The sequence below is a fragment of the Callorhinus ursinus genome, unplaced genomic scaffold, assembly GCF_003265705.2.
Source record: "Callorhinus ursinus isolate GAN/ISIS: 27379988/994484 unplaced genomic scaffold, GSC_fseal_2.0 scaffold70, whole genome shotgun sequence".
NCBI lineage: Eukaryota > Metazoa > Chordata > Mammalia > Carnivora > Otariidae > Callorhinus > Callorhinus ursinus.
Genome location: NW_027397132.1, coordinates 1,855,220 through 1,868,761, shown reverse-complemented (window position 1 = coordinate 1,868,761; position 13,542 = coordinate 1,855,220). Strand labels below are relative to the sequence as shown.

The 13,542-nt window shown below is 48.0% G+C and overlaps 1 protein-coding gene across 1 annotated transcript in view; it reads left to right on the top strand.

Moving 5' to 3' along the window:
• Window positions 1–3,317: 3,317 nt before the first annotated feature.
• DAGLB (diacylglycerol lipase beta) overlaps window positions 3,318–13,542 on the top strand; it is a 28,535-nt gene continuing 18,310 nt past the window's right edge. Inside the window, exons 1-4 of the mRNA XM_025863665.2 lie at window positions 3,318–3,515; window positions 4,974–5,125; window positions 10,754–10,925; window positions 12,254–12,512. Coding sequence (XP_025719450.1) covers window positions 3,421–3,515; window positions 4,974–5,125; window positions 10,754–10,925; window positions 12,254–12,512 — 678 coding nt within the window. The 5' untranslated portion in view covers window positions 3,318–3,420. The remainder of the gene's footprint in view (window positions 3,516–4,973; window positions 5,126–10,753; window positions 10,926–12,253; window positions 12,513–13,542) is intronic.

Below are 13,542 nucleotides of genomic sequence, written 5' to 3'. Positions count from 1 at the left end.
TAAATAAAATCTTAAAAAAAAAAAAAAGTCATGATGGGGCACCTGGGTGGCTGAGTTGTTAAGTGTCTGCCTTCAGCTCGGGTCATGGTCCCAGGGTCCTGGGATCGAGCCCTGCATCGGGCTCCCTGCTCAGCAGGAAGCCTCCTTCTCCCTCTCCCACTCCCCCTGCTTGTGTTCCCTCTCTCCCTGTGTCTCTCTCTGTCAAATAAATAAAATCTTTAAAAATAAAAAATAGATAAAAGTCATGATGACCCATTTACCTTTTCAAGAGCTGTACTTTGACTTGGATATTTTGGAAGTAGAAAATACAGTTGACCCTGAACAACATGGGTTTGATATTGTATTCGATAAATACAATACAGAACTGTTCATGTATTTTCTCTTTCTTATGATTTTCTTAATATTTTCTTTTCTCCAGTTTATTATAAGAATGCCGTATATAAGGGCGCCTGGTTGGCTCAGTTGGTTAAGTGGCTGCCTTCAGCTCAGGTCATGATCCCAGGGTCCTGGGATTGAGCCCCATGTGGGGCTCCCTGCTCAGTGGGGAACCTGCTTCTTCCTCACACTCTGCCCTTCCCCACTCCTTGTGCTTGCTGTCTCTCAAGTAAATAAAGTATTTTTTAAAAAGAATACAGTAAATAATTCATATGACATTCAAAATATGTATTAATCAACTGTTACCGGTAAGGCTTCCAGTCAACAGTAAGGTATTGGTTAAATTTTGGGGAAGTCATAAGTTACACTCGGATTTTCAGTTGGGTGGGGTCGGCACCCCTAACCCCCACAATGTTCAAGGATCAACTGTACTTATTTTTAAAGATAAATCTTTTTAAAAGATCTGTTTATTTTTTAAAAGATTTTATTTGGGAGAGAGAGCGAGAGAGAGAGAGAGAGAGAGAGAGAGCGCGAGCAGTGGGGAGGGGCAGAGGGAGAGACAGAGAGAAGCCGACTCCCCGCCCTGAGCAGGGAGTCCGGTGCAGGAATCTGCTTCTCCCTCTGCCCTTCACCCTGCTTGTGCTCTCTCTCACTCTCTCAAATAAATAAAATCTTTTTTAAAAAAAAAAAAGGTATTTTGGGGGGCGCCTGGGTGGCTCAGTTGGTTGGGCGACTGCCTTCGGCTCAGGTCATGATCCTGGAGTCCCGGGATCGAGTCCCACATCGGGCTCCCTGCTCGGCGGGGAGTCTGCTTCTCCCTCTGACCCTAACCCCTCTCATGCTCTCTCTCTATCTCATTCTCTCTCTCAAATAAATAAATAAAATCTTTTTTAAAAAAGCTATTTTTAATAGAAAATTGAAAAACTTGTCTAAAATAAGGGGATTTAATATGCTTTGTATGAGATACCCATATGATGGAATAATGTTTTAAAACAACTCTAATTCAACAAATGGAATAATGTTACAAGGAAATGGCAAAACATACTCCCAGAGATTAGAATTACATAAAATACAGGGGCACCTGGGCGGTTCTGTCGGTTAAATATCTGACTCTTGGTTTTGGCTCAGGTCGTGAGCTGAGGCTCCTGAGATTGTGGCCCCCTGTTGGGCTCTGCACTCAGTGCAGTCAGCTTGGATTCTCTCTCACTCTCCCCCTGCCTCTTCACACCCCCCCCAATAAATAAATAAATCTAAAAAAAACTATACAAAACACATTTTCTTTTCTTTTTAATGTGTATGCTACCTGTTTGAAATCATAGTTTTGTGGGTTGTTATTGTAACATTAAGTCATCAGTATCTTCTTTATCTTTACTAACAAAAGCTTATATAGAAGAATCATCTTATTGCTAACTCTTACAAATCCTGTTTTCAAAAGGGAACTGTTACATTTGAGAATATTCGGATCATAGGCACAGCCCTTTAGCCTCTGAATCACTCTCTTCCACTGAATTCCTATACTTCCTCCAGATCTCATTTTAGTATCTTCTTCAGGGAAGTCGTCCCTGACCTCTCGGATTAAATCACTTCTGGCCACACCAAGTACCCAATGAATACTTATTTTATAATGAACGGTTCTCTTTTCTATAGAAACCTTGTAACTTCCCCATCTACAATTCCCTGTATGATTTCTGCAACCATCAATATAATTTCGATACTATTTTTAACTCTGAAATCCTGCACTTCAGCAGATCCCTGAAGGAACTTCAGACTTAGAAAACCTTGACATTCAATGAGTTTGTTTATTCATCAAGTATTGAATAAGTGCCTGTAATTTGCTCCATTATGTGCATAGCAGTAAACAAGACCGGAGAGGTAAATTGCTTATGTAATTTACACCCTAAGGTGGGAGGAGAAAGGTAATAAATGTGGTACAATGTCAGGGAGTGATTAAGTATCAGGGAGGAAAACTGAAGCCGAGTGAGGGAATAGGAACAGGTGGGTGTGCTGTTTAGGTAAGGTGGCCAGGGAAGGCCTCTTTGAAACGGGGGCACTTGAACTGAGGCCTGAATGACCTGAGACAGAGACATGTAAATAACTGGGGAGGAGCATCCCTGGCCGAGGAAACAGAGAATGTAAAAGTCCCGGGGCGAGAGTGAGCTTGATGTATTTGGCGGGGAGGCGGCAGGCAGTGAGGTGATGGAGAGAGAGAATGGTAACCCAAACCCAAGGAGACAGAGAAACACGCGTTGACAGACTTGTGGTGTGTGACTACCAGGGAAGAGCCTTTCCCGGGGGGTTGGAGTCAATCTCATGCACAAAGTGCAGACGTGCAAGATCCTAAGCGGAGGATGGGCCTGCTCTGACGGTTCAACAAGGTCGCCCCAGCTGCTGCAGGGGAAATGCATTGACGGGGGGCGGGGGGTGGGAGGCAAGGGCAGAATGAGGGAGCGCAGTGGGGAGACCCGGGCTGGCACGAGACGAAGGGGTCTCAAGGGGGCTCGGACCAGGGTGGGGCAGAGTGGAGGTGCTAAGTGCTCGGTGCCGTGGGCTCTGAGGATCAGGATCTTCCCCACGCCCCAGCCCCAAGCCGCCGGGTGGTTTCAAACCCTGAACTCGAGAGGCGTCCTAAAGCGGCACTCCTGACCGCGGGTAGCACCGAGGGTGAACTTCGTCACACGCTTGGAGGCCCACAGACCTGGGAGGAGTCCCAAATCTACCATTAACACCCGTGGACCTCAGGAGGTGCTCATTCCTCCGCGCCCCGAAGACTCCTTATCTACAAAACGGGAACGTTATCAGAACGGACTTCACACACGTGCAACCCAGCTAAGAAGCTGACCAGCGCCTTTCCGGTCAGCGCCTCTACGCAGGCGCGGAGGGTCCAGAGGCTGCGCGGGGCTCAGTGCGCGTGCGCCGGGCCCGACCCTCGCGCGCGCCTGCGCCGAGTCGCAGTCAGTTTGGCGTTGGATCCCGGAGGGCGCGGGGTTCCGAGTGGCCTCTGGCGCGCGGCGGGCCGGCCCGAGGCCGGGCAGCGGGGCCTCAGCAATGCCTGGGATGGTGCTTTTCGGTCGGCGCTGGGCCATCGCCAGCGACGACCTGGTCTTCCCGGGGTTCTTCGAGCTGTCTCTGCGAGTGGTGTGGTAAGGGCGGTGGGCTGTGCGGGCGGGCGGCCGAGGCGCGGAGGGAGCGGGTTCAAGCGGCCCGGGAAGCGTGGCGGTGTCGCCGGCTTTGTGCGCACGGACGCGGTGCCCACGCTCCCTCGTCTGGGCCTCTCCACCGCGCGAGGCCTCCGAGGACGGGCGTGCAGCCGCTCTCCCCATTTCTCGGAGGGCACACTGAGGCTGGAGCGGGGATACCGGGCCCGGGGTCCCCCAGGGGGTCTCCAGTCGCGTGCGGCCCCGAGGCCTGGCCCCGGGAGCCTCCGGGACGGGGTTGCCGTGGCCTTCGGGAACTGTTTCCTGAAGGCAGGAACAGCCACTTGCATCATTATGGCGCTCGGCATGGAAATTCAGGGCATCAAGTGTCAACCAAAGGAAAGTGTGGGAAATAGTAGCCTGCCTGTCGTCCTGGAGCCGGTTGTGGCCGAATTCCCCGACGAGCAGCCAGGCTTGGCACAAAGTGTGCAACCGATGGGAAGTGGAATTGGGCGCCTCAAGTCTGCTCCCAGAGGGGCTGGGCAGGGAATAAGTGCATTTTCGAGGAGAAAGGAATATAAGAACGTGAAATATTGGAAGCGGCTCCTCAGCAGTTTCATAGTTTTCAGAGCCAGGTCTCTCCGATATCATTTCCCATTGTTATTTCCAGACCCAAAGTCCTGATACCACAAAACTGACAAAAGCATAAAATGTTCTCTAGTCCCAGTTCCACACCTGGGCTTGTATCCTTAATAACAGCGTTCTTGCCGGCGATGTTCTGCCCTTTGCAGAAATGCCTCGGGTGAATGGTCACTGTTGCTTTGCAATGTTTGGTGCTGTTTTTCCTTGTTCTGCACCGAATTACAAAATATATGTAAGTCTGCAGTACGGGGCCTTTCAAGCTTATCAGTGTTCACCGTGGAACATCTTGGCATAACTTGATTACCACCTCCTGGTTTTTGCATTACACACAGCAGATGATAGAGTGTGTTTGTCAGTTTCTTGTTAATCCCCAGAAGTGAACATTATCTTGTTAATATTTTAGCAAGCGTGTATTTTGTTGGTTTACGCTTGCATGTTTCTGAGTCATGGTAGGGCTGCTGTTTTTCATCAGCCCACATTATAGTTGCCTGCTTATGGCATTTAAATGCCTCTTAGATATTAAAGGAGGCGGAGAATTAGGAACAATCATGTAAGCACAGAAAGGATAAAACTCATTTTTTTAAAAAAGTTTACGCTTTGTAATTGACTTAGTAGATTTTTTATTGTTTTCTTTTAGTAGAGCTTTTATCGAAGAAAATTATATTCCAACGCAAACTTCGCCTTGTTTTGGGAAGTATTAGCTTTTCAAAAATTTTTAACTAAAAAAAATTTTTTAAATATTAACTCCTTTTATTTCATTCTGTAATGTTTTATAATGTAGTTCCTTGGTTTCCATTTCTGACCCTCCCTGTCTCTCGGCAGGTGGATTGGCATTTTGACTTTGTACCTCATGCACAGAGGGAAGCTGGACTGTACAGGCGGCACCCTGCTCAGCAGTTACTTGATCGTTCTTCTTGTTCTCCTAGCAGTTATTATATGTACGGTGTCCGCCATTGTGTGTGTCAGCATGAAAGGTAAGGGGTAGCCTTTTCTATTTGATATCTGTTCTTTTTTAATTGCTTTATTGAGATATAATTCATGTACGATACAATTCACCCATTTAAAACGTACAAGTCTGTGATGTTTAGTATATTCACAGAGTTGTGCATCCATCACCACAATTTTAGTACATTTTCATCACCCCCAAAAAAATCCTATGCCTATTAGCAATCCTCCTCATTTTTCCCCAATTTCCTCAGCCCCAGCCATCTACTAATCTACTTTGTAGATCTACCTATTCTGGATCATACAGGTGGAGTCATCCACTATGTGGCCGTTTGGTCTGGCTTCTTAAACTTAGCATAATGTTTTCAAGGTTCGTTCACCTTTTAGTGTGTGTCAGCTCTTCATTCTTTTTATGACTGAATAATATTGGCTCAATCAGTTAAGCATCTGCCTTCAGCTCAGGTCATGATCCCAGGGTCCTGGCATCGAACCCCACGTCAGGCTCTCTGCCTAGTGGGGAATCTGCTTCTCCCTCTCCCCCTGCCCCAACCCCCCTCCCCAGCTCCTATGTACACGCTCTCTCTCTCTCTCTCTCTCTCTCACACATAAATAAAAAAATCTTTTTAAAAAATTACATTGGGGCGCCTGGGTGGCTCAGATGGTTAAGTGTCTGCCTTCGGCTCAGATCATGATCCCAGGGTCCTGGGATCGAGTCCCGCATCGGGCTCCCTGCTCCTTGGGAGCCTGCTTCTCCCTCAGCCTCCCTCCCTCTCTCTCTCTCTCTCTCTCTGTCTCACATGAATAAATGAATAAAATCTTTAAAAAAAATAAATAAATAATTACATCGAATGGTTTGCCACATTTTTACTTATCCATTTGTTAGTCGGTGGACATTGGGGTTATTAACACTTCTGAGCTTTTACAAATAAAGCCGCTATGAATGTTCACATATGTGTTTTTGTATAGACAGAGGTTTTCATTTCTCCTGGATGTGTGCCTAGGCGTGGAATGGCTAGGTCATGTGGTAACCCTGTGTTTAACCTTCCGGGGAACTGGCAGGCTGGTTTCCAAGCAGCTACACCATTTTTCTTTCAGTTTATAGAGTTTCCATTTCTCCCCATCGTCAGCAGACTTACCTTTGTCTGACTTTCCGATCCTAGCGGTCCTGGTGGATCTCACTGTCGTTGTGATTTGTAGTTCCTTGATGAGCATCCTCTTGTATGCTTACTGGACATTCGTATATCATCTTTGGGGATGTGTCTACTCAGATCCTTTGCCCCGTTTTAAGTTGGGTTATTTGTCCTTTTTTATTAATGAGTTGTAACAGTTTGTCTATTCTTAATGATATTTTTTTTCTCCATGTTACAGTTTTCTGCAGTCACTTTGCTGAAAATGTTGGGAGCCTCCCTGTATGAGTGCTCAGGTTCATAGGAGGAGCCGAGCATCGTGGTGCGTTAGTAACTAAAAACTGCTCAGTCAGGGCGCCTGGGTGGCTCAGTTGGTTAAGCGGCTGCCTTCAGCTCAGGTCATGATCCCAGGGCCCTGGGATTGAGTCCAGCATCGGGCTCCCTGCTCAGCGGAGAGCCTGCTTCTCCCTCTCCCTCTGCCTGCCTCTCTGCCTACTTGTGCTGTCTCTATCTCTGTCAAATAAAAAAAAAAACAAAACAAAAAACTGCGCAGTCAGAGGCAGGGCTGAATGGCATGCCGCCCTCCAGCACATTTCATCATTGCTTGAGTGGGGTTGTAGGAGGCACGCTCACATACTCCAGATGATGGGGAAAGCACTGGGAGGGAATAGCTGATACACTGGGCGGCAGAATCATGATCTTGACGGTGTGGAATGACCAACTGAAACTTAAAAGATGGGGATAGCTCATGGGGAGTGATAGAGAAATGTTAGTGGCCACATGTTTCATGAGAAAGACCACAGGGTTCTAGATGACCAAGAGGTGTGGCATGTGCCCAGTTAAATATATGGAAAGAGAGCTCTGTGTAATTTAGCATGCCCCTGAAAACATGAATGCATGCATGAATTGTCTTGAGCAAAGAAGGTCCCAGTTTTGTGATCTGTGTCAGTGCCCTCTGTGTGGCTTTAGCACTGTGGAGTTGTGGTTTTGGTGTTGTGATGGTGGTGTTTTTTAGAGAATGGGGTGGGGGGTGCAGAGGGAGAGAGAAAATCTCAAGCAAACTCTGCACTGAGCATGGAGCCTGATGCAGGGGTTGATCTCGTGACCCTGAGATCATGACCTGAGCCGAAACCAAGAGTCAGATGCTTAACCAACTGAGCCAGCCAGGCGCCCCAGCACCATGGAGTCTTTGGTTGGTGTCCCTTCAGCTGTGGTATCATGTCATTTATTGGCCTTTTCTGTTCATGTCCTGTTCTGGTTAGGAGACCCAGTATGCCGCTATAATAGTGGGTTCAGATCTGAAGCAGGAATGTAAGCTTTTTTTCCCTTAAATGGTTTGCTTCAGGTATTTTTGGTGGTGTCAGGGCATGTACGCCGTGATGGATGGCCATGTTCACTGAGGCTCCCCATTGTAAGCACTTGCTAAGGCCTGCCCCATCTCACACTCACGGTCAGAGCTCAGAAAACATCTGACGGTGTACGTGTTAGGCGTCATGTGCCAGTTGTTTGTGTTATGGGTGGGTTGCCTGTCCAGCAGCCTCTTCCAAACAGAACCCAGTTTTATTTGGGACATCCCCCATCCCTCACATATGAAGTAAGTGCGTCAGAGAAGCCAACTCTCCACCCAGCTCAGGAATGATCCTCATGTGTCAGTGACTGGTTCTGGAATGGACGTGTGACCCAGTTTGAGCCAGTGAAACTCAGGAGTTTTCTGGAAAATTCTGGGGAGTCTTTCCTTGCTCCTCTAGGAAAGATCCAGAAGCAATAGGCTGTTTTCAGTCTGGGTGATTCTTTGGAGGGAGGAGCTGCTGAGTTCCTGCCGTATCTCCGCTCACTGCCAGGATGAGCCGACACAGAGGAGGGCAGAGCTGTGGGGGGGCCGGAGAGCCGTGACGCCTGTGCCAGCTCTGCATTTCCAGTCCCCGAAGTCAGGGCGGTCCCAGGTCCTTCCCGTTTTTAAACTTTCGTTACTTGTGGCTAGAGATACCACAACTGAACTAAAAACAATATTTTATAAATTATGTTAGTTTAAGTGCCAACCCCGAGATCATGATCTGAGCTGAAATCAAGAGTCGGATGCTTAACTGACTGAGGCACCCAGGCGTCCTTGTTAGTTTTATTCTTGATCCATGGATGATTTCTGTTGCCCCTTTTGTTCCGTAAGGCATCTCAGTAATTAACCTGTCACTTATGCAGAAAGTCCATGTTTTTGTAGCTTTGCGCTGGTATTACTCTCTAAAAGAAACACCAGAGGCTGCACACGTTTGGGACCAGTGGGGGTCAGTCATCTTTACCCCAGACACTGATGCTTGTGTAATTACCTCTGCTCTTTTTCTTGGTCATCAGTGTAGCATAGTTGGGAAGAATCTTGATATTGTGGCAGTTTCTAGTTTTGATTTGCGAACCTCCCTGGTGAAATCCTACTGTTCCTACCATGTAGGAGGTTTAATTAGGGGAAGGTCCAGCCTCATGACTACCACGTTTTCCTGGCACAACACCCTCAACCTCCAGGGTGTGCCATTCGCTGGGTTTGATCGTGATTCTGGGATGTTTCCTTGCATCACCTCTGTGTTTGTATTAGGAGTTCATTGCTCATCTCACGCCGGGGAAGATTGCTGCAGTGTGTAGGGGTGTTGAACCAAAGATTCTGTGACGCAGGCCTGCCTTTTGTGGTCTCTGGCCAAATGGTTCTGCCTGATGAAGACCCGGGCTGCACTGAGGACATTCCGTCCAGCTCGTCAGTTCTGGGTTCTCAGTGTCACCGCGCCCCCTGGAGCATCTGGGTGCACGCCGGTCCCCTCTTTGCCTTGAGAGGAAAATCTCTTATCTAAGTAAATGACAATGTTTTCGTTGGCAGGTATGACTATATAAAGGAGGTTTTTTTCAGTATCTTGATTTCTTTTTGGAATCTTAGAACTCCGTCTTGTGCTTCCTAATTTCCGACTTTATCCCATTCCTGGAGCGTTGGGCCCAAGTGCTGTCGGTGTTCACGGCGCCCGCCCGGGTCGGGTTGCCTGTTTTGCGGGTGATCGGCTGTTGTTAGCAGCAGGCTCCAGATAGCGCCGGGTTTTTATGTCTGCACTCACTGTCCCTCAGAGAGAGAGTGGTGTTTTGGTTACCTTGTATTTTGTCTTTGTGCCAAACATGAAACTGGAGAGTGTCTTAACATTTTAAAACGTGACTCTTAAGTAATCCATTCCTTTTTTTTTTTTTTAAGATTTTATTTATTTGACAGAGAAAGACACAGCGAGAGAGGGAACACAAGCAGGGGGAGTGGGAGAGGGAGAAGCAGGCTTCCCCGTGGAGCAGGGCGCCTGATGCGGGGCTCGATCCCAGGACCCTGGGATCATGACCTGAGCCGAAGGCAGACGCTTAACGACTGAGCCACCCAGGCGCCCCTAAGTAATCCATTTTAATGGAAGGTGATTTTTGGAACATAAAAGCTGTTTCCTCACCAAATCATTCTTTACATCTTAGAAATGTCTTCACTCACTGTTTTGGGTTTTGGGGTTCTTTTCGCTGTTTTTGTTTTAACCATGTGGCATTTTTATGTTGCTTCAATTAGTATTTATCACAGCTTTTTCACAGACGGAGAGAGTTGATGTTTTACATCAGGAATTAAAGCACACAGATCTCAGTGAGATACTTGGGTTTGTTTGAGACACACGGTGAAAAGGTTGTGTCTGCATGTTAGGTTTCTTCAAGCGTTCTCACGCGTCAGAATTGTTCACTTCCCAAGAGTGCAGACGTTGGGGAGGCGGAGAGCCGGGACTATGGCAGACCTGGATTGTGGGGTTTTTTGTTGTCGTTAAGATTTTATTTATTTATTGATTTGAGAGAGAGAGTGCCGGGGGAGGGGCAGAGAGAGGGGGAGAGAGAGAATCTCAGGCAGACACCCCGCTGAGCACAGAGCCGGACGCAGGGCTCGATCTCACGACCTGAGCTGAAATCCAGGGTCAGACACTTAATCAACCCTACCGCCCATCATGCACCCTCTGGGTTAGGTTTTAGAAAGTAGTTACTAAGCCCAGTTAGCCTCAGTTTCCTCATTTGTAAAATGGGATGGTGACTATCTTCGGAGTCGTGAGGATTACAGAATAATGGGTATAGAGTGTTTCACATGGTGCCTGAACGCCATAGGTCTCACCAGATGGTGGAGTTATGTCCTAGAACTCAGGTGACCGTGTATCCCTGTTGGCCTGGGACAGCTCTGTTTTGTGCTGTGTGTTGTCCCAGCATAATTTTTAATAGCACCCCCTTCCTCTCTCAGAAGTGTCCCAATTTGGACAGTGATTAGATGGTCATCCCAGTTTGAACCCTGAAGTATCTTGAAACCCTAGTAAGTCTAGGAAATGAATCTGAGGCTTTTTGTCCTGTCTCCACCCCTCCCTTGGGCCTTGGTTTCCAGTTATGAGTAGAAACCACCAGGCGCGCCTACAGTACTCACAGATGCTCTCCGCGCTCTGTTTCTGTGGAAAGCAAGTCTCTGAGGAAGCCAGGTGCCCGGGTTGAGTATCTTCTGTGTTTCAGGAACCATCTGTAATCCCGGACCACGGAAATCTATGTCCAAACTGCTTTACTTCCGCCTCGCGCTCTTTCTTCCGGAGATGGTCTGGGCTTCTCTGGGGGCTGCCTGGATAGCAGATGACGTGCAGTGTGACAGGACAGTGGTGAGTGGCATCATTGCCACCGTCATCATCAGGTGAGGTCTTTGTCTTTTTCGGTTCCTTGTCTCGGATGCATTTGAGATGTAAGGAAGCAGACCTTTCTGAGGCACTGCAGATAGCCCCAAGTCATGCAGGCTTCCTAAAATTATTAGAAGTTGGACCTTTTTGAGTAAATCATAAAAATTGAGAGACATGCGTTTATATATAAGAAACAATTCATCTCCCGTTAACGCATTTATTGATACCATTTTCTTTCTTGCTGGTTCTCAGTCTTCTGCATTCTATCCCTTCTGTTTTTTTTTTGTTTTGTTTTGTTTTGTTTTTTTAAAGATTTTATTTATTTATTTGACAGAGAGAGACACAGCGAGAGAGGGAACACAAGCAGGGGGAGTGGGAGAGGGAGAAGCAGGCTCCCCGCCGAGTAGGGAGCCCGATGTGGGGCTCGATCCCAGGACCCTGGGATCACGACCTGAGCCGAAGGCAGCTGCTTAACCAACTGAGCCACCCAGGCGCCCCTCTATCCCTTCTGTTTTAAGAAGGAAGAAAACCCAAAGACCAATTCAAGGGCAAAAACTAAAGGCAGGATGAGAAGAAACATGGTGTCAGGAATCGTGACAGGGACTAATGCACGGGATCGGGTTTTCACAGTTTCCAGGCTCACAGTCTTAGGAACAATCTGGAGACTTGTGCTGATGTCGCCCTGCCCATGCTGCACACGCATGGGCAGCAGAGCCCCTTCGCAGAGGTGTGTCTTCCCGTGGCACACGTATCCAGGAACCACAGTGTCTGGCATGTTGTGCCTCACACGTATGAATGAAAGACCCATCAGAGTTTCCCACGATGTGGCACAGTTCTTTCGGTTTTACTGAGAAGAACCCCGAGGCACTGAGGAATTAAGGGCCTAGGTCATGGCCAGTGGACCATGGAGAACAGGTTCCAGCTACTTCTGTGCCCAGGCTGCAACTCTGCCTACCAGGCATCTCCTTTTTTCTTTTGTGATCTTCACTTCTAAGGCTCTGATTTTTGTGGGGCGTGGGTCAGCCACAGGCTCATAAAGAACTTTCTAGGGACACCTGCATGGCTCAGTTGGTTAAGCATCTGCCTTCAGCTCAGGTCATGATCTCAGGGTCCTGAGATCGAGTCCTGCATCAGGCTCCCTGCTTGGTGGGACGCCTGCTTTTCCCTCTCCTCTGCCTGCCGCTCCCCCTGCTTGTACTCTTTCTCTCTGACAAATAAATAAATAAAATCTTAAAAAAAAAAAAACTTTCTAGAAGAAACAAGTTGCTCACCTCAACCTGGTTCTGGGAGATCCGCATCTGGATGTGGGACCAGGGTCATCACGCCTTCTCTCCCTGTTTTGCAGCTGGATTATCATCGTCTCCACCGTGGTCACCATCATCATCGTCTTTGACCCACTCGGGGGGAAAATGGCTCCATATCCCTCCTCTGGCCCCAACCACCTGGATAGTCATGATTCGAGCCAGCTACTTAACAGCCTCAAGACAGCAGCTACCAGCGTGTGGGAAACCAGAATCAAGTTCCTGTGCTGTTGCGTCGGGAAAGACGACCATACTCGAGTTGCTTTTTCGAGTACGGCAGAGCTTTTCTCAACCTACTTTTCAGTAAGCTGAAGGGGGTCTGCTTTCGTCTCTTTCTCCTAAGTAAATGTCTCTTATGTTAAGATGAATACTCTGGGAAAAAAAAAAAAAGATGAATACTCTGTTTGGAGCTGATCTCCCTGTTCACGTCAAAGAGCTCTTGCCCACGTGTGGTCTGTGGTGTGACAGAGTCGGGGGGAGACTGGGGCGTTAACCCAGGACCCTGCGCTTGCAGACCCCGTCTCTCTGGTCTCTGTGTCCTGGTGTTGCCACCTGTTTGTTACACTGTCAGGATTTTTAGTTCATTTTTTTTTTAAACTTTTTATTTATTTATTCATGAGAGACAGAGAGAGAGGCAGAGGGAGAAGCAGGCTCCCAAGGAGCAGGGAGCCTGATGCGGGACTCGATCCCAGGACCCTGGGATCATGATCTGAGCCGAAGGCAGACGCTTAACCATCTGAGCCACCCAGGTGCCCTTTAGTTCATTTTTAAGGAGCTAAATGATGGAACCTGCATATTTTGGGGATGATTTGCCAGTTGTCTGAATCGTCTGTCCTCCATCCAGCTGGTCCTCTGCAGGCACCAGGTATGGGCAGTGTCGTGCATCCAGGGTGGTATCAGACCTTGTTTACTATTTTATAGCATGATAAAAATGATAGATTATTCTGCTTTTGGAGGAGAGTTTGAATATGTTATTACAATGTAGGAAGGCATCTTCGTTCTAGAGCAGTTTCTTCAGTGATTTGGAAATACTCGTTTTCCTTTCACATCCAGCGTTTTCCTGTAATGTTCTCTGGTAAACTGTTGTGTTCAGCACTGAGACCAGGTAAGGGAGAGGCGTTCTCATGACGTCCTGCACGGCTGCCGGTCTCTCCTTGCTCTGTGCAGTGTCTGCGTCTGCAGGGCCCAGGGCTGGCCCTGTAGGCTGGTAGCAGTGGCCGCAACAGCCTCCGTGGAGGGGCTGGAGAAGTGTGTCTCCTTAAAGTAACCTTCAAGGAGTGCTTCAGTCTGGTCTTAAGACAGTTGGGAGAACCGCTGGCTCAGAGGCCGAGTG